Below are 22,825 nucleotides of genomic sequence, written 5' to 3'. Positions count from 1 at the left end.
CCTCTTTTTTCATTTCTTCTTTCACATGTAGGCTCCCCACTCCCCATTTCCCACTTCCCACTTACCAGTCACTCCCCACTATAACTTCTGAAAATCTAAAATATAATTTATCTTATAAAATCATGTTGATTGTTATTGTACACACGCAACACATGTGCATCATTTTACTAGTATATATAATAGTTGAGCCCTTTAGAGTGAGAACACTTAACTTTTTTTCCCCATAATTGTACTTTACACTACATAAATATGTAAATTTGATTTTATTTATATATATTTACATATTTTTCTCAACTAACCATTATAGATAGGATAAAATGATAAATAACTTTTAAATTTTATTTTTTTATTATTATAGAAATTAAAATAAATAATATTTTTTAAAATTATTGAAAAAATAATATTTATGTATAGCATATAATACAAATATATTATATGATTTTGCTCACACGCAATGCGTGTGTGCGGTTATCCTAGTATATACAATATATAGTCTTTGTAACTTTGTTGTTAGTATACGGACATGTCAAGGGCTGAAAATTGAAATCCAATTGCACGTTATTAGTTTAAAGTCTTTGTTGTTGTTAGTATATGACATGTCCGGTCCAAAATAAACCTAGCCAGTATTAATATTTGCTGGATGGGTTAGGTCAAAATAATTCGAAGCAAAAGTAGTTGTGACAGATCTAGATCAATAAATTTCCTTGAATGCCATTATTTGCTAATGATGTATCAATATATGTGCATTTAATATACAGTTGCCACCGGGAAATTAGTTGCGCAACATTTAATGCATTGACTACAATAATTGAAAATTAGATTAGATATCATTTGGAGTTAATAATAATAATAATAATAATAATAATAATAATAATAATATAGAGATAAATAATGTAATATGATTAAAAAAATGATAATTGATATAATTTTGATTTGATTGATAAATAATAGTTTGTTTGATTTGAATGATTAACGCCTATTTGACCTTAATTTTAACTAACTATTTAGTTAGGATTTTCCTGCCTGAGAAATTGCTCTTTTCAAAAAGTTGAAATAAACAAAGAGCTAATGAAGGCTGAAATGGAATATCGTATGTAGTGTAGAATCAGATCTGAAGCTCTTTGGAATTGGAACAAGCAAGGAACGAGTGACCACAAGCTCCGCTTAAGCGCTCGACATGTAGTTAGCTTAAATGTTCATTATGAGGCCGAGCGAAGCGCACCTCTGTGAAAGTGGAACCTAACATCAAATTTTAAATAAGATGATAAATTACCTTTTAATCATTTTAAAATTTAATAAAATTAATTTGAATAATATTATTTATTAAGCGTAATATATATTAGTTTAAATCTAATGATTTTATTGATGTAAGATAAATAATTAATTATTTGATTGATGTAAGATAAATATTTAGTAGATAGATAAATAATATAACAAAATAAACATGAGATTGAATGAGATATGTTATTATTTTTCAATGTTTTTTTTTCTATGATGTTGTGAAATTTTATCATTTTTTATTAAAATATTACGAACTCACGTGATCTTAGAATCACCTATGGTGGAACATAAACTAAATCAAGACTATGCCCAATTGTTAGTTGCCTCACCTCAAATTAGGAGTGTTTTGAGATTGTTTCTAAAAAATTTTAAGAGTTTTTTTCTTTAAAAAAAGTTTATTAAAAAAATCTAGTAAGCATTTTTTTTAAAAAAATAATCTCAAACACTACTTAAGTTGAGTCCAACTGATTGGGCTTGAGCTCTCAAGATCTAACTCGATTCCTTCATTCGAAAACTTGTGGTCAGGGCACAAGATCATAATATTTAATTTTAAAGATGTGATTTGATATTCTTTACTATATTTGAAATTTTTATGCATAACAATTTTCGTGTTATATAAACTTTGATCACTAATACATTTTTTTTAGAAAAAAGTTATTACTAACACACATCATGTCTTGAGGCTTATGAGCCGGAAATCTACACAAATGCTATTATAATATCGTCTCATATGTTAATTTTTTGAGACATTCATTTTATCCGACCCGGTCAATGAAAGAGGGCAATTTTTTTTTTGAAATATCTTACTATATTATTATAGTAGAGGGTCTCTGACTAACTAACTTTCAATTAATTGGTGAAATTTGAGATAAAATTACGATTTTATCCTAACTTAATTTTCAACAAAACAAAAAGTATTAGACAAATTAGTCATTTTATATAATCTCTTTTTTTTAGCCACTAGAAACAATATTATTTACCAAAATGACACTCACTATCTTTATTTTTTATTTTTTAATTTTTAGATTAGATTTTTTTTTGAAATATTTAGATTAGATAATTATCAATCTCAAATTTTTGAATATTTAATTCATCATGTGAGTTTTAAAAATAATATGAAAATTAATTAACAAAAAAAAATTTATATATATGCACGCATCGCGTGTAACTGACGCTAGTCTTTATAAATTTTTATCAAGATATAAACGATTGCATTGAGTTAAGAATTCAATTTTTATCACAAACATAATCTACACTAAATATTAACCTACAACCCCTTATTAATATGACAAAACTACATCAAAATAAAATTACTATTATATTCTTCGCCAAATTAAATTTCATAACTGTAATATTTCTTCTATTTTATAATATATATATATATATATATATATAAATATAAATCAAACTATGCAAAAATGTTCACTGAAATCGAAAGAAAGTTTTGAAAAAATTAAAGACGTACAAACACACATTACACCGAACAAGACACTAATCTTGATTAATCCCACTTAATTTATAACTTGAATTGTCAAATAAGGCATGTGTTCTCGGCCCAGTGGTATAAATCTTTCCCTAATGAGAGAGACAGAGGCTGGAGATTTGAATAGGGAAGACAACCCCAAAAAATATTTGAATCCTAGACCGTCTATTTTTTGACATGTGGGGTTTATTTTTTTCACAGCAAACCTCACATTTATCAATAAATGATAACCACAAATCCATTAAGTATTTAAAATGTTTTTTATTCTAGCAAATATACAATAAAAAAAGTCCAAAAAAATCTAAATCGTAATATTTTAATAATAATTAGACAACAAATGAATAGAATATTGTTAATTTATGGTATGGATTATGAAATTTATTATTTAACATTTTTAGTTAAATAGTAGATAATATATAAAAGATAAATATATCATTATTAATATATGAGTATAACTAGTCTCTTGTGAAATGGTCTCATTGCTTTATATTCGTAAGACAATGTGTTAATTCAACCATATGTACAATAAAAATAATAATATTTTTATATAAAAAAATAACAATTTTTATGAATCGAGTTAATTAGAAGATTTGTTTCACAAAATTGACATATAATTCCGTCTCAACTTAGTTTTGTGTTAATATTAATATAAATAGTGACGCGGATCGACGATAACTCGTTACCCGCTCCAAACGCACTTTTAAACACATTGATCAGATCGAGACACGTCTCGAATGTGATAAGTTTAAATTGTTTAATACAGTCCCTAAGATTTGAACTCTGGAGATTATAAAAGCACCGACCCAAAGTGTGAATAAATAAAAAAAAATTGCCAATTAGAGTAAAATGTAATTTTCAAAAAGAAAAAAGAAAAAAAGGGGCGATGACAAACGATGAATGGTAATCCAATGTTTGATTGTTCGACAAGAGAATCCAGCGTTCCTACCTTGTCGTCATCTTCTATGATTTGACTCGGATTACGTTTGCTTTCAAACTCTTAGATTTGACTTTACTTAAAATAATCACACACAATTTCTCCATTTCGTAACACTGTTAATATAAAAAAAACATAAATTATTGAATTATACGCTTCGTTTCAATTCAAACTTCAAATCCTAATCCCAATATTTATCTTTATATTCTACCCACCGCCAATGTTTCAACTTTCAAGACCAAGATATTTTCTACCAACATATTGTTCTCATGTTTATTCCTTGTTTCCAAAATAAAATAAATTTTTAGAAGCATTAGATGAAATTTATGGGATTCTTTATTTTTATTTTATTTTATCCTCTCGTAAACAAACTTTGTAGAGAACCGACAAATTAGTGTTAGAAATCAAATCTCAATCTTACAATTATTCAATAGATCACTAGAAAAATGCCTGCCGACTTTCACATTCTGTAGATAATACGTGATGATGAAGAACTCGGCATTGATAATTCTAGTTAAATTTGGATGTCAAATTATTTCGCAAATTAAGAAACGTTTAAAAGAACAAGAAACTGAGCTTAATTCCTTTAAAATTAGTTAAACGTGTATAACACAAATTGATCACATTTTAATTAAAACGTAGACATACATCCGACCTAGACATTTATGTTAACTAATTGTTGGCTCAGTGTATAATGTACATACTCTGTTTGCTGTCGTTAATGATTTGTATTTTGAAATATTTTAGGCTGTGTTTGGCTTTATTTTTCATAAATCATAACCTAATCTTCGAGTTTCCTTTTTAAAAAAAAATTATATATCGCTATTTTTTATGAAAATAAAAACATAGAAATTGCTTCAAAAAACTTGTTATTTTATGATAATTTACAACCTTTTTTTATAGTTTTTTAAAATAATTATTTCGTAAAATAAAAACAGCATGATAATTGTTTTGTTTTGTTTTTGACTAAACATGATAACTGTTTTTTAGAGGGGGACTGTTGGAACATTTTGGCAAACTTAGTTGTCATGTCGCCTACCAAAATTGTTGGCACTCTCATCCTTTGTTTTGTGGAAAGAGAGATAATAGCAACACTGTAAAACGCCAATTTATATTATTTTATTAAGTGTGTATGACTTATAAAACTTGTTTTTGGTATTATAGTAATTTTTTAAAAATTTTCTCATTATACCCTCACATCCCACACTAACTGATAAAAACTCTTTTCATGTTTCATTTTCTCCCACTTTCTTATCGATTTTCCCTCTAACCTCCTTTCTTTCTTCCATTTTTTTTTATCTTTCAAACTCAAATTTTCTATGCCAACACCACTATTAAGTTTGAGTCTTTACTAAATTATATATTTATGGAACACACATCGCGTGTGTCATGATGACTTGTATATATATTATGTATGTCCTATAAATATCAGTAAAAAATGGAAGATCTATTTGTACATTATAAGTTAGACCAAAATAACATTGGGCCTTGACATTATATTTTTACAAAAAAAAGGTGATGCGCGTTAATGATTCATTAATTAAATTTCATGTTTTTTCAAACATTTCAACGTATTTAATCAGTTATACTAAGTTGATCAGTATTTTGAAATTACCCCGCAAAGTATCTGAGTTTGTTGGTTTCTTTTGCCAATATTTTTTTGTGAGAATATGTTGCATAGAATTTGGCTTTTGTAGTTTTATCTGAATAATATGATTTGCATACTAGTTTAGAAGATTTACTCATTTGCGCACCTAAAGATTAATTAGCCAACCGTTTTCGGTTTTGTTTTAACCACAAAAAATAATAATAATAATAATAATATAAATATTTTATATATAACTAAAAGCATCTTTGTTAATAGATATCGAACATTGGTTAAAAAAACGATAATTTAGCATTCAGTCCCCAAACCTAAATCAAATTTGGTGATCAGTCCCTGTTAGAAAAAACTTTGTTTAAATTCTTTGGACCCACATGTTTTATTTTGGATGAAATTCGGTACATAACATGAAAAATACGGTACAAGTACAAGGTAATTGAATATCGACTGTTTCAAATATTGGTACTAATTTATGATTTTTGAGTACTCAAATATGTAATCAAATATTGTTATAATGACACATTTGTTTTTTAGATGACCATTGGTACAAAATATTAGAAATACGGTACTTGTATATGAGATTTTGAGTATCAAATGTGTTAGATCTGGTATAAATATATAATTTTCGAGTACTAAAAAATATTGACATTAATAACACATTTATCTTATTTGGATGGAAATCGGTACAAAACATTTAAAATATAGTACTCATATGTGATATTTGAGTACACAATGTGTTAGATCTAGTACAAATATATGATTTTTGAGTACTCAAACATATGTTGCAAGTTCACATTAATAAAAATGTTTAGATTTTATACTCAAAATCTTATTTTTTGTACTCGATCTTGAACAATTAGTGCTCAAATATCATGTATTTATACCATATTTTCAATGTTTTGTATTTAATTTTATCCAAAAAAAATAAAGTGGGCATAGGGAGTGCAAACAACTTTTTTTTCTGACAAGGGACTGATTCTTAATTTGAATTTGGTTTTGGGGACTGAACACTAATTCACCCTTAAAAAAAACGATTCCTTTAGGTAAAATTGTGTTTGGATGTAATTCTATTTTATATAACTAATGTGTAAATAATTAGAATATAAATTTAGGATTTAATTTATGATTTTGTTGTTATAGAAATGAATATCAACGAATTCCGTGGATTTAAAATCCTTATCCAAGCACAACTTTAAAGCAAAGTCTTCATTTTAAGGAAGTGTTTGCAATCACTAAAAAAAAAGTGATTGATAGCTTTTAGCTTAAAAAAATCATTTTTGTGTGTTTCTTAAACCTAAATTATGTGTTAGCTTATGCTTAACTTAATTAAAATCCAAAAGCTAGTCATGTGGTGATTATGATTCTCCAAAAGTGATTCTAATAAGAAGGTCATTGTTAAAATCATTTTAATCACTTATTTATCAAACACTATCCAACTTTGATTTTTAGATTTTCACATATGTTTTCAAACACTCCCAACTTTTGATTTTTCTTAACTTTTTTATAATTTATAAATTAATCACTTTTACAAAAACACAATCTATTGCAAACACTTCCTAAATATTCTTGTGAATGGATCATAAATTTATGCTACGAGAGCTCTAGTAATGTAACGGCACAACTTTGCAGTAATTTGAGCTTTAACAACGAAAATGGGAGAATTCATAAATAGAGCAATCAAAACATACCGCCAAATTCAACATAACATTGGAGAAGTTCGTTGGATGGCTCACCCACATAAAATAAACAGGTTGGTTGGTAATAGTGCGCAACACCTAATAGCCGGTTACAGAATATCGGCTACCCTCCCCTGTCTTTTTGGACTAAGGATGACCATAGATCTCATGCATGATTTCATATCATTCGAATCGGATATGAATAGGATGCTAATAAATCCACCTTCGTCCTCTGCCCTTAAAATCTTCATACAATTATTTAATTGAATCCAAAAAAATATTTTCATACACTCCTCCATTCCAGTGAAATATCGAATTCTCAAACGGATTTAATTAGAAGAAATTATGGTTTTTCTTAGTTTTGACAGTTGGACCAACTTATTTGCCGTGAACTTTACATAAATTACCAATTTATTTTGTTCAAATTTATTTATTTTTGGATAAGTATGTAGTGTTATAAGTTATTATAATAAACGGATATAATTTTCCTCATGTGTTTGATAGCAGACAAAACATTCGGTACTCTGGTTAGGGGTACGTAAATCTTACCAGACCGCCAAAGAGAATCGTGTTTTGTTAGAATAACTTTTTTAAAAAAATTTGATTCATTTTATTTTCTGAAAAAAATTATGAGTTTCGTCTCTTAAAACATTTACGGGATCGAATTCCATGGATTTGATTTAGAAAATAATTATAACATTGGATATCAATATATATATTTCCCTCTAAATTACATTTGAAATCTATCCTAATTAATTTTGTTAATGGATGAAGGAAAAGTAATGTAAAATTCATCTAATTTTAATTAATTAATGGAATAAATTTGGACTTGGATTTCAAATTTATCAATTCAAACACTGCAATCAAATTCAACTAAATTCTTGACTGTCCTGCCTTAGCTTATTTGTAACACTTTTTGTTTCTTCTCTTTTTTATTAGATATTTACCGTTCAAACGTAAGACTTGAAATAAATTCACGTTTGGCCTTCAGAATACATATGATAATCACAAAATAATAGAGTCTTCAAAAAACATTCAAAGCCGCCTAAATATTTTCCAAAACAAAATTCCAGAATTGGTATCTTATTCTTCATTTAATGTGGCTATTTTAAGTGTTCTTCGTGTGAAGCTTCACTCTGAGCGGACTTCTTATTCGAAGAATTATATTATACATCAACGTACACTTTAAACTCCTATATATACCTTAGTTTTCCAACCTTCAATATACCATAAACCCATCCATTCTTTCATTTTTGTTGGTTCATTATTACTTCATTTGTATAGTTTCATCAACTTTGCAAATTGAAAATTTTTTTGAACCTAAATAATGGAACATATTTCAAGTATTCAACAACAGATTTTATCCAAGATTGCAACTAGCGACGGACATGGCGAAAACTCGGCGTTTTTCGATGGCTGGAAGGCTTATGACCTTGATCCATATCATCCCATGGAAAATAAAAATGGTGTGATCCAAATGGGATTGGCAGAAAATCAGGTACTGCTACTATAAAAGTTTACAGGGAGATTTTTTTTCTTCGGTTTCTACAAAAATATAATGACCTGAAGTATTTATTTAGCCTGCTTTCTTTTGTAATTAACTTCTTGCAGCTCTCGTTTGATTTAATCAATGAATGGATTAAGAACAATCCCAAGGCCTCCATTTGCACTGCAGAAGGCTTGGAAAAATTCAAGGACATTGCGATTTTTCAAGATTATCACGGCTTGCCAGAATTCAGACATGTACGTACTAAAAGTACTTGAGCCATTTTGTACTCTTTTTTTTTATGACATATTATGGATTCTGATCTTTATTTGAATGCAAAAATCTTCAGGCCGTTGCAAGATTCATGGAGAAAGTTCGAGGAAATCGAGTCCGATTCGATCCCGACCGTATAGTAATGGCCGGAGGTGCAACTGGAGCTCAAGAAACACTGGCCTTCTGCTTGGCGGACCCCGGTGATGCTTTGTTGGTTCCAACACCTTATTATCCAGCGTAAGCATTCTGTTGCCTCTAAATCAAATTTTCATTAACTAATCTTAAAAACATAATGTATTATTATTAATAAAACATGTTATGTACCCCTGTACGGTCAAGATTGTGTGGGCACCCTTTGACTTTGATCATATCTAATACCAACAAAATTATTCAACATACGTTTCAATATTATGCAGAAACGATCGTGATTTAACGTGGCGAACAGGGATACAGCTCTTACCCGTTATCTGCTACAGCTCGAACGATTTCAAGATCACGCGGCACGCCTTGGAATCTGCACACAAGAAAGCTGAAGAATCAAACATCAGAGTGAAGGGATTGCTTCTAAACAATCCATCAAATCCATTAGGCACAGTTCTTGACAGGGAAACTCTAACAGAGGCATTGAACTTCATAACTGAGAAAAATATACACTTGATCTGCGATGAGATTTACTCTGCAACGGTCTTCAGACAGCCCGGTTTCGTTAGCATTGCTGAAATAGTGCAAGAAAACATTGGAAAATGCAACCTGGACCTAATCCACATAGTCTACAGTTTGTCCAAGGATCTTGGATTCCCTGGATTCCGAGTCGGTGTGGTGTATTCTTACAATGATGCAGTCACAAACTGTGCACGTAAAATGTCGAGTTTTGGACTTGTTTCGACTCAATCGCAGCACTTGATAGCTTCGATGCTATCAGACGATGTTTTCGTGGACAGATACCTAGCAGAGAGCTCGAAAAGGTTGGGCAACAGGCACAGCGTTATATCCAAGGGACTAGCTCAAGTTGGGATCGGCAGTCTAAAAAGCAATGCAGGACTTTATTGCTGGATGGACTTGAGAAAACTTCTCAAAGATCAAACGTTCGAGGCAGAAACCGAGCTCTGGAAAGTGATAGTCAACGAAGTTAAACTCAATGTCTCCCCTGGTGCATCCTTCCACTGCTCTGAGCCTGGATGGTTTCGCGTTTGCTTCGCAAACATGGACGACGAAACAATGATGGTTGCATTGAATAGGATACTTAACTTTGTTGCACAAAACAAGGAGATTGAGGCGACTCCACGGAGACAATACAGGAGGAATAAGCTTGAGATCAGCTTATCTTTCCGTAGATTGGATGAAATCATGATGACGCCCCACAAAATGTCGCCTCATTCGCCAATGTCTTCGCCTCTTGTTCGAGCAAAGACTTGAGTTTATGCTACACCGGAGGAGATGCAATATTTCATGATTATAGCTATTATAGGTATAAGCTAGCTACATCTCATACGTGGATTTCATATATAGAATAAAAAGGAAGTTAAGGTAGGACTCCCCTCATCATAATAAGTTTTTTGCCCATTTGACAGAGATGAAAAATTAATGGTTAAATGGGAGTATTATTAGGAGAAGCATGTATATTTATTGTTTCTGTTTTTCCCTTTTTCCTTGACTGGAAAAAGGATTTGGCTCATGTTGCATGTGACCTAAGTTATTAATTTTTTTTTTCCAGAAATGTGAAAGCTTGTAACATCTATATAATATATTGTGTTATTAATGATCTTGTTTGTGTTAAAATATTCTTCAATTTGTTTCCACAAGTCCATTTGTTTTGGTTATATATATTGTCATTCATTCTAATTTTTTACGCTCACAACTAACAAAAAAAAAAAAAAAAACAATTTCATTCATCAAAGCTCTGGCACATATCTATCTTTTTTGTCATGCATATCAGACAAAGCTACAATAATATAGCATCCTAACATTATTAAAGAAATTTTCTCTGATGGTTAGGGAAACAGCTTGAAAGCAGTACGTGGATGCAGTTGAACTGAACAAAGATGAAATGAATTTTGGACAAGGCATAAAATTAATAACAGAAAAACTGATCATTTAAGATAAACCTACATATAATCTATGTCATGTGAAGTATACATTAAACGGGAAATGCTATATGTACACATTGATTTATACATTGGGTTATACACTACACATAAAATTACAAAATTATCCTTTTACTTGATTTGAAAAAAATCTTTCCAAAATACATTAAAGATATTTATGTAATTTTAAGTGCAATGCGTAATACAACGTGTAATCCTTCGTGTACACGTAGTATCACCCTTATTATAACATCATTAACACTTGACTCTGAATCCAACTGTGGCAGTTGACTCCTAATCCAACTAGCTAAGGCCCAACCATTGGCTACTTTCTCGTAGTTATGTACTGTTGTTCAAAGTTATTGACGAACGAAAGCCACAATAATACAAGATCCAAGAGAAAAGATGAACGACACGCAAGAGCCGAGACAGCACGGAAACCAAAAATGCAACGAAGGCAAGAAGCAACGATCAGAAGGAAACCCGAGGCCTGTACGATGTACAATTTCCTTAAAACAAATTCGTTCACTCCCGGTTGTGCTCGGAGTATGACACTAGTGTTTGAGGGAGGAAGAAGAAGGCGCATGCAATCGGACCCAAGATTTGCACCCCTTGCGCAGGCGTACACGGGGGCGTGTGCGAGAAAGAGCCTCTTAACCAATTATTTTTACACATTCTCAAAATGTAACACAATATAAACTCTTCCATTCCAACTTATTTTTCCAATGTGGAACAACATCAATATTTCCACTTAACCATCCACCCATTTAACTTTACAAGCCCAATTTCCATACACAATGGAAAAGCCAATTCATTCCAAGAATTCAATAATTTTCCAACATGTACGAGCAACATATTTCGAACGCGTTTTGTTGGAGAAGCTAAAATGCTAAAAGAATCTCCGACTTCAACGTTTTGCTTTTATCTAAAAATAAAAAACAAAATATATTTTAATATTTATGTAAATGCCAAAAATGCTTATGCTTTTTAATAAAAATCAACATGACTTAATAAAATAATTTTTTTAAGTTGCATTTCTTTATCGGTTAGGTTAAATTTAAGAGGTGCTTCATAAAATAAGTTTGTCAAATGGGTTATATAATCTTTCGTGAGTTTATAAGTTAATTTTTTTTAGTTTACGTTCGATGTGAGACAATTGTAAAGTCGACCTCTTGAGAAGTCGACTTTCGCGGTACTGGCCCACTCTAGACGATTTTCACACGTTTCAGTGCATGCATCATGAACCATAATCCAACGTATTTTTTTTATACAATTATTGACACTGATATATATGACGGTAGCATTTTTTAGGTCGTCTACTCCGTTAAGCCGACTCTCAACTAGAACACTAATTTTATAAGATTATATACCAATATGTGTTCCATCTCAAAAAACTTACCAAATGACTGATATATATAACTTTATGGATTTATAAACTTCTCTTTGTTATTGGATTTTCTATATATTACGGTATCCAAACTCGCTTCATCTTAGTTTGTCGGTGTGTTTTGCTTTGATTCAACGAAATATAAGTCAATTCCGACACTTATATTAATTTCTTTGTCGGGCGATATATGAACACTGAAGAAGAGAATGGAGAATGAAAATAAATATTGACTTGGTATATGTTACTCTAAAAAAATAGCAGTAAAAAAACAAAATATTTATTGTTTAATTTTCTGGCTCTATCGTCACTATTTCTGTCGAACAAAATTTCCTCAATTTGTCCACCACTTGAACCGGATCAACGTCTCCGATTAAAGTTAGAGTTTTGTCCTCTACATCCACAGCAATATAGTCAACCCCTGCAGAAATATGATTAAAAGATAATAATAATAAGCACAATTAAGGTTAAAAATGTCCCATAACCTGTGAATCTATAATATTAATCATGTTCCAAGTAACTTCATTCCCTTTTGATTTATGATTTGCAATATCATTCTAGTAGTATATATATATCGCCGCCACATATATAGTTTCGTTATGTGGATCATGATTTTGATTTGATTTGATTCGACACAAATTTATAAAAAAAGAAAAAATATATATGTAATTTTTCTACTCAGTAAATAATTATGCATTAGTTGAAAACACAGATTGAGTTAAGGATGATCGATCAGTACCTGGTAAGCAAACTGCTTTCATGGCCTTCTTTCTGTGCTTTTCATCACGGATTTGCAGGCTCAGCACCACTTTCTGTGTATGTTAAATTGATGAAGTCAAACAAATTGTGATTAATAAGTAAAGATACTTCAATTATATAATTTCCAAGAATAAAAGATACCCGCATCATGTAATTTGTTCGAGAATAATTTCACCTTTGTCATGTGACAATGTTTGATAATTCTTGATTGGGAATTAATTAGAAGCTAGAGAGTTTTAGAATCAGTGAGAAATGAAGGTGAAGAAGTTGCTATTTATTTTGGGAGCCAACAGAGCCCGTTGTCCCTAGGATGAGATACCGTAGTGTATTGAAAATTATATATTGTATACGCTATAAAAAATTTTATACCGAAGATTATCGTATCAAAAATTTTCGGTATAACTAGCATACCAATTTTATCAAAATTTTACTGTATACTGAGATTTCGGTACGGTATCGGTATATGTGATTTTTAAAAAAAAAACCTATATTTTTTAAAATTGAAATTTTATTCTTTTAAAATATTATATATTTTTTACATTTTTATATATTATATATTGGTATTTGATATATACCGAAATTTATAAATATTATATCATTATCATATCGTATCATACCAAAATATTAAATATACTAAAAATTCAATATTTTTTTGATATATAACCTCGATATACCTAAATTTCGTTATTTTTTCCACCATTTTTTTTCTCCTTTAATGAAAGCACTAGACGTCGACGTGTGCAAAGGTTTGCTTCACACTATCTTTATCGAATTCATTTGATAACTGGCTTTTGCATTATTTCGAAAAACTCGTTATTTTTGAAAAAATGGCTAGTCATGTCTACCGATTTGACTCTGTTTCCATTAGATTCTTTTTTTTTTTTTTGTTTGTTTTGGGTTTAAGCAATTTCCATTATATTTTCGAACTGAATAAATGGAAAACACAGCTCATTAAGAGGAGAAATAAAAATTGTGTACATATTTGATTCGATTGGCTGGACCTTCGTAAAAATTTTAGTTGATATAATTAGTAGTTTGAAAATATGTTCGGACGCCTTTCCACAAAAAAAATAAAAAATTATTTGTTCGACGACTGACTTGTAGAAGTCTCCAAGTTCAAGGGCTCAATTTTTTTGCATTTGAAATGTTCATGTGTACATCTCAAATATAAAAAATGTGAGTCATTAGAGATCATTCGGACAGTCCCATTCGAGCACTGTCCGAATGAGGTAGCATAGACTAAACCATCCCGAAGATTGATCACCTATCTATACTCATATCGTAAAAACATATTTTTTATTTTTTTTTGAAACTAACATATTTTTTACTTAAATTATAATACATTACACGATATATTTTTTTAAAAAAAAGAAACAACGTATTTTTGAAATTAAAAGGTAATATATATATATATATTTTACCAAAATCAACATATACGACACAATATTATTTCATAACATAACTAACAAAAAAAATTAATATTTGTAATATAAAAAATAATTTTTTTTATATAGTTTTGTTATACAAAGATTAGTGAAGCAAGTAGGGGTATCAAAATTGAATGCATTTCGTCAACTCGATTAGAAAAATATCGGGTTAGGGTATTAGATTTGACCAAAAAAAATTAACCGGGTTCGAATTTGGTTTGGGTCAATCAGGGTTGACTCGAGATGACCTGAACTTTAATTTAAAATTATTTCATATGTAGAATGAAGAAAAAATTGCTATATTTTTATATATGGTATGTTTTGAATAAAATTATTGTATATTAATATAATAGATGTTTATAATTTAAGATTTATTTTGTAAAATTTTGATTTTTTTAAACAATTGTTTTTTTAATAGATATGTCTTAAATTTTCTACAATTAAATTTTCAAATTTTAATTATATAAGCGATATTTTTTATTATGTGTTAAACTAAAATATTTCTATTAATATTGTGTTGGTTCAGGTTAAACGGTTCGGGTTTGGGTTGACCATCTTCAAATTGATTCGGAGTTTGGAGGTGATAATTTTTCAATTAGTGTCATCCCCAACTCACCCGGATTATATACGTAGAGACAAGCTTTAAAAAAAATAATAATACTTGGGTATTGGTGAGTTACAAGTTTCGCTATTTTAAAGAGAAAAGGGGAACACTAAAAAAAAAAAGAAGAGAAAAGGTAAATGTTCATTGTACTTAGATATTTTGAAATATGTTGTTTAGCGAGATTGTAGTTGTTATTTTACCATGTTATTTTCCGGGAAAGGTTAAATTATCAAAATTTAGTCAATAAAAACGTCTTGGACACGCCTAAGAATTCTACATCCAAACTTTCTTTTCCACCTTTTTTTTTTTTGGGGTTTCTTTTGAAAGTCTATACCAAAGATATTTCATATTAATAAATATGTGACTTTGTGTTCCAGATAAAATCAATTGCCTGTTCATTTTTTTAAATTAGTTGACTTGAACACACTAAAAAGAAATAAATTAGTTGATTTTTTTAATAGAAATAAATTAGTTGATTTGAAAAAAATTGACATACATGGAGCAAAATAATTTGAAACATGTCATTTTAGAGATGTTTTAAAAAATGGTAGGTGCGCGGTGACATATCATTTAACGCCAAAAATCTTATCTTAATATTTATTGTTAATTTTAATTTTTTTTAACAATTTCTCTTTATCAAATTTAAACACAAAATTCTTGGAATATTTTTCATCTTCATCCGATACAAATTGATGACGTATATATCAAATTTTTTTTTAAAATGTCTAAAATAATAAAATAAAAAAAAATTAATATGGGAGGATTTTGAGCCCGCTAACTTGTAACTTGTAAGTGATGACTAGATGACCTAAACAACCGATTAATGTAATAATACCAAGAGACATCAATTGTCTAAAAAAATGTAGTTAGGACCAAATTTATACGCAAAAATGCCTTCGAAGAGTGAACAAGAACCATCCCTCATAATTTCTCAAAAGGAAATTTGAAGTTTTCTCCAACTATTCAGTCTTTTATACGTGTACCCATGCTTGGTTCACACAATATGCTTCAGTATATTTTCAAAGCTCCAACTTAAAAGAGTAAAAAATCACGATCTCCTGCTGAAAATTGCTCAAAGCCACCGAGATTATTACAGATTTTACCTTTAAATTATGAATGGCAAAATCTCTGTATCACACTAAAATTCGTTTTTTTCATTTGCAGCATGCTTTTGCTCAACCTCTATTGCGCACATAAATTGGCAAATTCAGGCATCGCAAAGACAACTTTCATATCGCATACAGAGTCTCGTGTACTTCCACCATTATCCTCGGTGATGCTTTTATTTTTTGGGTATGCATCCAGAAAAGGAAGCTCGAAATTATAGAAGAAGCTATGCCCAAGTCAAATGGAGCGACAAACTACACTGCAGCTTCAACCTGCAAGGATCCTCGGGCAACGGCGATTGGCGGTGTGAAAGACACGTTCGCTTGGTCGTGCGGCGCAGCAACAGAGGTGACAACATTGAAGGAACTTTGTTATGCTAGCCACCTCCATGCCCACCTATGAGGTGTCAATTATCACGGGAGGTGTATACGTAACATGAATGAGATTTAAACAATATTTTATGTTATAAAAACATATTTTATCATTAATGGATGTATTATATATAATGCATAAAAATATATATAAACCAAATAATAATAATAATACTTTTAATTTTAATTTTTTTTATCATATTTTAGATTTAATAAAATTTGATAATTAAAATATTTATATACTACATTATTATTATTATTATTATTATTATTATTATTATTATCGAGGTGGGTTCGAGGATGGAAATAACATCCACATACCTAACCAATTATATTGTGGGGTTTTTTAAAAATCCCAGAACTCATACCCGAAAATATTTTCCGAACTCGCCCCATTTCGGGTTTTTCCCGCGGGTACGCAAACACGCAGGGAAAATTGTCATCTCTAGGAGTCGATGTGTGCAACTTTGACAAACGCAACAAAATGATCAAATAAGGGGTCGTGCCCGGGTCGCCTGGTCACGTTTTGGGCACCATTAACAAGGATCCTCTTTCTTTTTCGCCAGTCAGGCTTTTGGTGCTGGTTCGTTCGATATTTTATTATTGTTCTCTTTGTTTTATTTTTATTTTTTTAATAAAATTAAATTTTCTCCTTTTTTTTCCCTTAGGATTGCTGTGACAATGACGACTCACATAAGATCAAAGTCATGTTCAGAAACCTTTTTTGGAAAATTCGTGTCATAATGATCGCTGCGACGGATGTGCTTGAAGTTTCTCAGTTGCTGGACTTCATGGGACTGAGTGACGCTCCGGTCATTCGTGCCTATTACCGTCCCGTGTCCATCATGGAGGTATTTCCCAGATTTATTTTCTCTTATCTCAAGAAGTAGGAATAACTGCATTGGCATAAGACACATTTTTTCACTGTTGTCATTTGGGGATTGAGAAGAGCTTAAAATGGAGTACTTGTTTGTTTTGTCATTGACATACCAAACTTTTCCAGTACTTTATTCACATAAGATTCTTGTGATAGGACCGGTTGGTTCCCTTTTGCCTCTGTTTCTCCTGATATCAATGCCAAGTACCAGTGCCCATGTCTTTCATTTCAAATTCCTGATTCAGTTTCATCTTGAGTTTATCAATCTCCAGTATGTCCTTGCTTGTTATTAACATGTCATCTACGTATAATAACTGGTTTCTTTCTTGTTTTTTAAATACACTCAACTATCATATCATTCATTCCCATTAATTTGTCAAATTTTTTATACCATTGCCTTGGAGACTATTTTAAGTCATAGAGGGATTTCTTTAGGAGACATACTTGGTTTGGATTTCCCTGCCTGAAACATCAGGTTGTTTAATTTAGGTTATTGACATTAAGACTGCTTGATTCCAGCATTCCTACTGATATAAGATTTAATATCTCCTGAACTTTACAAGCCTTATTGTTTCTTTAGAGCACACACCCCACATACAATCTTCAATTTTACATGTTCCTTAAACCCCAACTGACTGATTTTTGTCCTTGTTTTTGCTCCAAGCTCCCTCTCATGGCGGACCAAGACCTCCATTTCAAAGGATATTTGCACGAGGCTATGAGTTGTTTCAATGAATTTGAGTTGAAGAATAGTCTTCTGAATGGAATCTTATTTAGAGGATTTGAAAAGACCTTTGGTGTTTAGCGACGAGCGCTTCTCCACATCCTGGACAAAACCAACAACGTGGTGATTACGCTCCGGAGAGATAGGATGACAATGGGGCGGGGCGGAGACGAGGATTCCTTTCTCATCTCCGTTTCGAATTCGAACCTCATACTCATACCTGCCCTGATCCCCATAATTTCTTATCGGGAACTCCTCATCTCCATCCCCAACCCCGTGGGGACCAAGTCCTCACCTCCGTCATCATCCCCCGAATATATATATATATATATAATAAATAAATTTTATTATAAAATATTTATATATATTTATGATATTATTAAATTTTATTATATAAAATATAAAAATTATTATTCAGATTTATGATAAAATAAATAAAATATTTTGGGTAAATTTTTTATTATAATATTAAATTTAAAAATTAATAAAATATTTTAAATAAAAAATATTTCTATCAATGAAAATTATTATTTTAAAGAAAATACTATGTATAAAAAATTTATTAAGATTATATATTCTTTCTAAATTTATCAAAATAAAAAAAATATATAGATTGATATAAATAGTTTATATGTGTACGTAACATGAATTAGATTCAAATAATATTTTATTTTCTAAAAAAATTATTTTATCTTTAACGAATGTATTATATATAATGCATAAAAATATATATAAACCTAATAATAATAATACTTTTAATTTTAATTTTTTTTTATCATATTTTAGATTTAATAAAATTTGATAATTAAAATATTTATAATCTACATTATTATTATTATTATTATTATTATTATTATTATTATTATTATTATTATTATTATTATGATCGAGGCGGGTTCGGGGATGAAAATAATATCCTCATACCCAACCCAATATATTGCGGGGATTTTTAAAAATCCCCGAACTCATACGTGAAAATACTTCCCCAAACCCGCTCCGTTTCGGGTTTTCCCCGCGGGTACGCAAATACGCTGGGAAAATTGCCTTTCTTAGGAGTCGATGTGTGCAACTTTGACAAACACAACAAAATGATCAAATGAGGGGTTGTGCCCGGGTCGCTTGGTCACGTTTTGGGCACCATTAACAAGGATCCTCTTTCTTTTTCGGCAGTCAGGCTTATGGTGCTGGTTCGTTCGATATTTTATTATTGTGGTCCCTCGAGGAACGCTAGCCTAGGAGGGAAGCTTTATGCATTTGTCATTGTGGATGATTTCTCACGATTCACGTGGACATTGTTTTTAGCCCACAAAAATGATGCCTTTGATTATTTTAAAACTTTTGTGAAACGTGTTGAGAATGAGAAAAATCTTTCAATAAAGCAGATCCGTAGTGACCACGAAACTGAATTTTAAAATGAGAGTTTTTCAAACTTTTGTGAAGAGAAAGGCATCGGTCATAATTTTTTTTGTCCTAGGACTCCTCAACAAAACGGGGTCGTTGAGAGGAAAAACAGGACACTTGTGGAGATTGCGAGGACCATGATATGTGAGCATTCTCTACCAAAATATTTTTGGGCTGAAGCAATGAACACTGCCTGTTACATTATCAATCGCGTATCAATAAGGCCAATTCTCAAAAAAACTCCATATGAATTATGGAGAGGGAGAATGTAGTAACCCGGAACCCATTTTAAGATAATAATATGTTAAACATGATTAAGGGTTGGTAATTGATCTATTTCGGAGTGTTATTGGACTTCGGAAGAGGAATTTGGGCTTTTGACTTTGGGCCAGATCGGAAGCTCCAATCCCAGTTCGGAAGCTCCGATCCTGACCACTTCGGAAGCAGATCGGATGCACGGAGATCGGACGTTCCGATCAGGAACGGAGGTTCCGATCTCAGCCAGCCAGCAATGCTCGATGACTCAGCCGTGAGTTTTGACAAGTGTTGATCGGGGGTTCGATCGGAAGTTCCGATCCTGGAACGGTGGTTCCGATCCCGACGTGTCGGACATGCACAGAATGAGCTGGAATCGGAAGCTCCGATCCCGAGATCGGTGGTTCCGATCGTTGCCGAGATTTTGGCTATAAATAGGGCTCATTTGCTTCAGTTTTGAAATACGAATTCCCGCGTTTCCTTCTTCAGTTATATAGTGTGAGATATACACTTGAGGGCCCTATCGGTTATAATAGAGGTTCTGGAATAACCAAGGTGTGGTTATAGTCATCCGGGACTAGCGATTCCAAAGGGCTAACTACGGACGAAGGTATGGTCCGGGAATCTATTTAAGTTTTGGGAGTACTTATTAGCTTAGTTAAGGCTTATAGAATTTATGTAGTGATACGGTGAACTTTTGAATATAGGCTTGGAACCTAGGATCTATTATACTTGAACTAGCCTAGAGGTACGTACACATTGACTGAGATTGCCAACGAGTATACATGTTTATATGTTGCATTTATTTGGCATTATTATATGGCATGATGTATGATTTACCGTTTTTTATACTCATATGTCATGTGCATATACACGTTGAGCCTATTCCTTGTTATACCTGATTATAGAGCCGCTCATCTCTATACTCGATAGTCTGTCACTGAGAGTACCACGACGGCGGGGGCATTTATGTCTGTCTACTCTGGTGTACTAGACGAGTGTGGTTGCACCCAGAGGTTGATCCGTGCGGTGGCAGCACTCATAGGGCGCCGGTTCTGAGCATGACTTTTCAGATGACTCTGTACCAGTCATCATGTTGCATGCATTATATACATATGTTTACTCATGTCTATGTACTGGGCGTAGCGCTCACGTCCTAGTTGTTATCTTGGACACCCTATTTCATGGGGCAGGTCGCAGGATGGACGGAGCTGGTAGTTCAAGGCAGGACTAGGGAGCAGGAGCCTTGAGAATTTTATTATACAGCAGGATTCGATTTATTAGCTGTATAATGTTTACTTTTAAGAATTTTGATATGGTTGTATCACTACAGATTTAAGCCTGGATTATATTACTAAGCTGATATGTAAATTATGGATTATGTTTCCGCACGTTTTACTCTGTTAAGTATTTTGCTGTATTAAGTTTAATGCATGCTATTAGTTGCCAGTTAGTAGGTGATTCCATGCAGGGTCACTACATTTTTGGTATCAGAGCATGCATAGATTTTGGGATTAGTACTTGGGATTTAGTTTAGTCTTGAGTAATTCTTGCGCATTTGGGATTTTAATGTGCAATTCTTTTCAGGATATGGCTGACGAGAGTCACGGTAGTGTTGGCCAGGGAGGTGGTCATCATCATCGTCGCCATCATCATCAGGATGATCAACATCGTCCTCATGAGGGTCGACGTCGCTATACTATTAATAAGTTTATGCAGGTAGGACCGAAACCCTTAGTGGGAGGCGAGAATCCTGAACAAGCTAGAAGCTGGATGTCTAAACTTGAGAGCACGTTCCGAGCTTTTGAGTGTACTGAGGAGCAGAAACTGGAAGTTCTAGAATTCGTTCTAGAGGATAGAGCACGTTTTTGGTGGGATGCCAAGGTTGCTCAGGCACGTACTGAGAGAGGACAGGTGACTTGGGGGGATTTCTGTCGGGAGTTTCAGAAATTGTATTTTCCTCCGGCTGTTCGCCAAGCACGATCTATGAAGTTGCTTATTTTGAGGCAAGGATCAATGACTATTGATCAGTATCAACAGCGATTTCTTGATCTGCTACCTTTCAGTCCTCATATCAATGAGAGTGATGCGTCGAAATATGATATCTTTCTGCAAGGCCTGAACCAAGATATCTACTCTCAGGTTGTCATCTGTGATGACCCGGTATCTTATGAGACTTTGGTGAACCGTTGCCGTCTTGTGGAGACCAGCAACAGGCGTGGACAGTTGATGATGCCAGCACAGCCTAGTGGATTTGTTGAGCCTCGAGCTCAATCTGTTGTGCAATCCGGACCTACGTCTTCTTCTACTCCTACTACTTCATCTGGATCTCGTGTTTCACGAGGTATGTTCCGTTTTGGGAAGAAGAAGAAGAAGGAGGAGTTTTGTAGCCATTGTGGTGGGAAGCATCCTGCAGCTTCATGTCGGAGAGCTACTGGGGCATGTTATATTTGTGGTCAGCAGGGACATCTGCGGAGAGATTGTCCTCAGCGTATGGGTTCTGCTAGTGGATCGGGATCACAAGTTGGATCTCAAGCTTCTATTTTTCCACGTCAGCAGCCAGCACCACAGAGTTCTTCTGGTTATCGTCCCCAGACTCAAGGGCAGGTGTTTGCTCTGTCTCAGGAGCAGGCTACTGAGGGAAGCGATCGCATGTTGGCAGGTAACTTCTTGTTATGTGGTATTCCTGCACTTGTATTAATTGATACTGGAGCATCGCATTCCTTTATTTCTAGTCGCCTCGTTAAGAGACATAGATTACCTTATGTATCATTAGATATGGATTTAGTTGTATCTACTCCGTTGGAGCAAGAGATAGTAACTAAGTGTCTAGTGATGGGTTGCCTTCTGGAGTTTGAGGGTAATGTGTTATCGGCTAATTTGATGATATTAGCGATGACGGATTTTGATTGTATCTTGGGAATAGATATGCTGACTTTGTATCACGCTACTGTGGATTGTTATCAGCGTCTGGTACAGTTTCATCCCGTTGAGGGTGATAGTTGGTACTTTTATGGTGAGGGTGCGCGACCTCCGATGCCACTTGTTTCGGCTCTGAAGGCATGTCATGTCTTGGAGTCAGGTGGGGAGGGCTAC

At 32.4% G+C, this 22,825-nt stretch overlaps 1 protein-coding gene and 1 long non-coding RNA gene across 2 annotated transcripts; one reads left to right on the top strand and one right to left on the bottom strand.

Annotated features, from left to right (window-relative positions):
• Positions 1-8,047: 8,047 nt before the first annotated feature.
• LOC140891223 (1-aminocyclopropane-1-carboxylate synthase-like) lies at positions 8,048-10,498 on the top strand. The gene is made up of 4 exons (XM_073299607.1): positions 8,048-8,475; positions 8,589-8,720; positions 8,813-8,973; positions 9,153-10,498. Exons 1-4 carry the CDS (start codon positions 8,305-8,307, stop codon positions 10,150-10,152), a joined length of 1,464 nt encoding a protein of 487 aa, XP_073155708.1. The 5' UTR covers positions 8,048-8,304; the 3' UTR covers positions 10,153-10,498.
• A 1,896-nt stretch (positions 10,499-12,394) lies between these two features.
• LOC140863274 (uncharacterized) lies at positions 12,395-13,200 on the bottom strand. Its single transcript, XR_012143947.1, has 3 exons — positions 13,105-13,200; positions 12,944-13,016; positions 12,395-12,625 (listed from the first exon to the last, which is right to left on the bottom strand). It is a non-coding gene; the product is annotated as an uncharacterized lncRNA (long non-coding RNA).
• Between the last annotated feature and the right edge of the window lie 9,625 nt (positions 13,201-22,825).

This window comes from Henckelia pumila, chromosome 1 (assembly GCF_033568475.1).
Source record: "Henckelia pumila isolate YLH828 chromosome 1, ASM3356847v2, whole genome shotgun sequence".
Taxonomy (NCBI): Eukaryota; Viridiplantae; Streptophyta; class Magnoliopsida; order Lamiales; family Gesneriaceae; genus Henckelia; species Henckelia pumila.
This window is presented reverse-complemented; position numbering and strand designations above follow the sequence as displayed.

Bases quoted from the DNA above. Each gene is read 5' to 3' on its own strand.
- LOC140891223 (XM_073299607.1), top strand. From the start codon at position 8,305: ATGGAACATATTTCAAGTATTCAACAACAGATTTTATCCAAGATTGCA. The intron at 8,476-8,588 runs GTACTGCTACTA...AACTTCTTGCAG, and splicing joins TGGGATTGGCAGAAAATCAG to CTCTCGTTTGATTTAATCAA. The intron at 8,721-8,812 runs GTACGTACTAAA...AAAAATCTTCAG, and splicing joins GCTTGCCAGAATTCAGACAT to GCCGTTGCAAGATTCATGGA.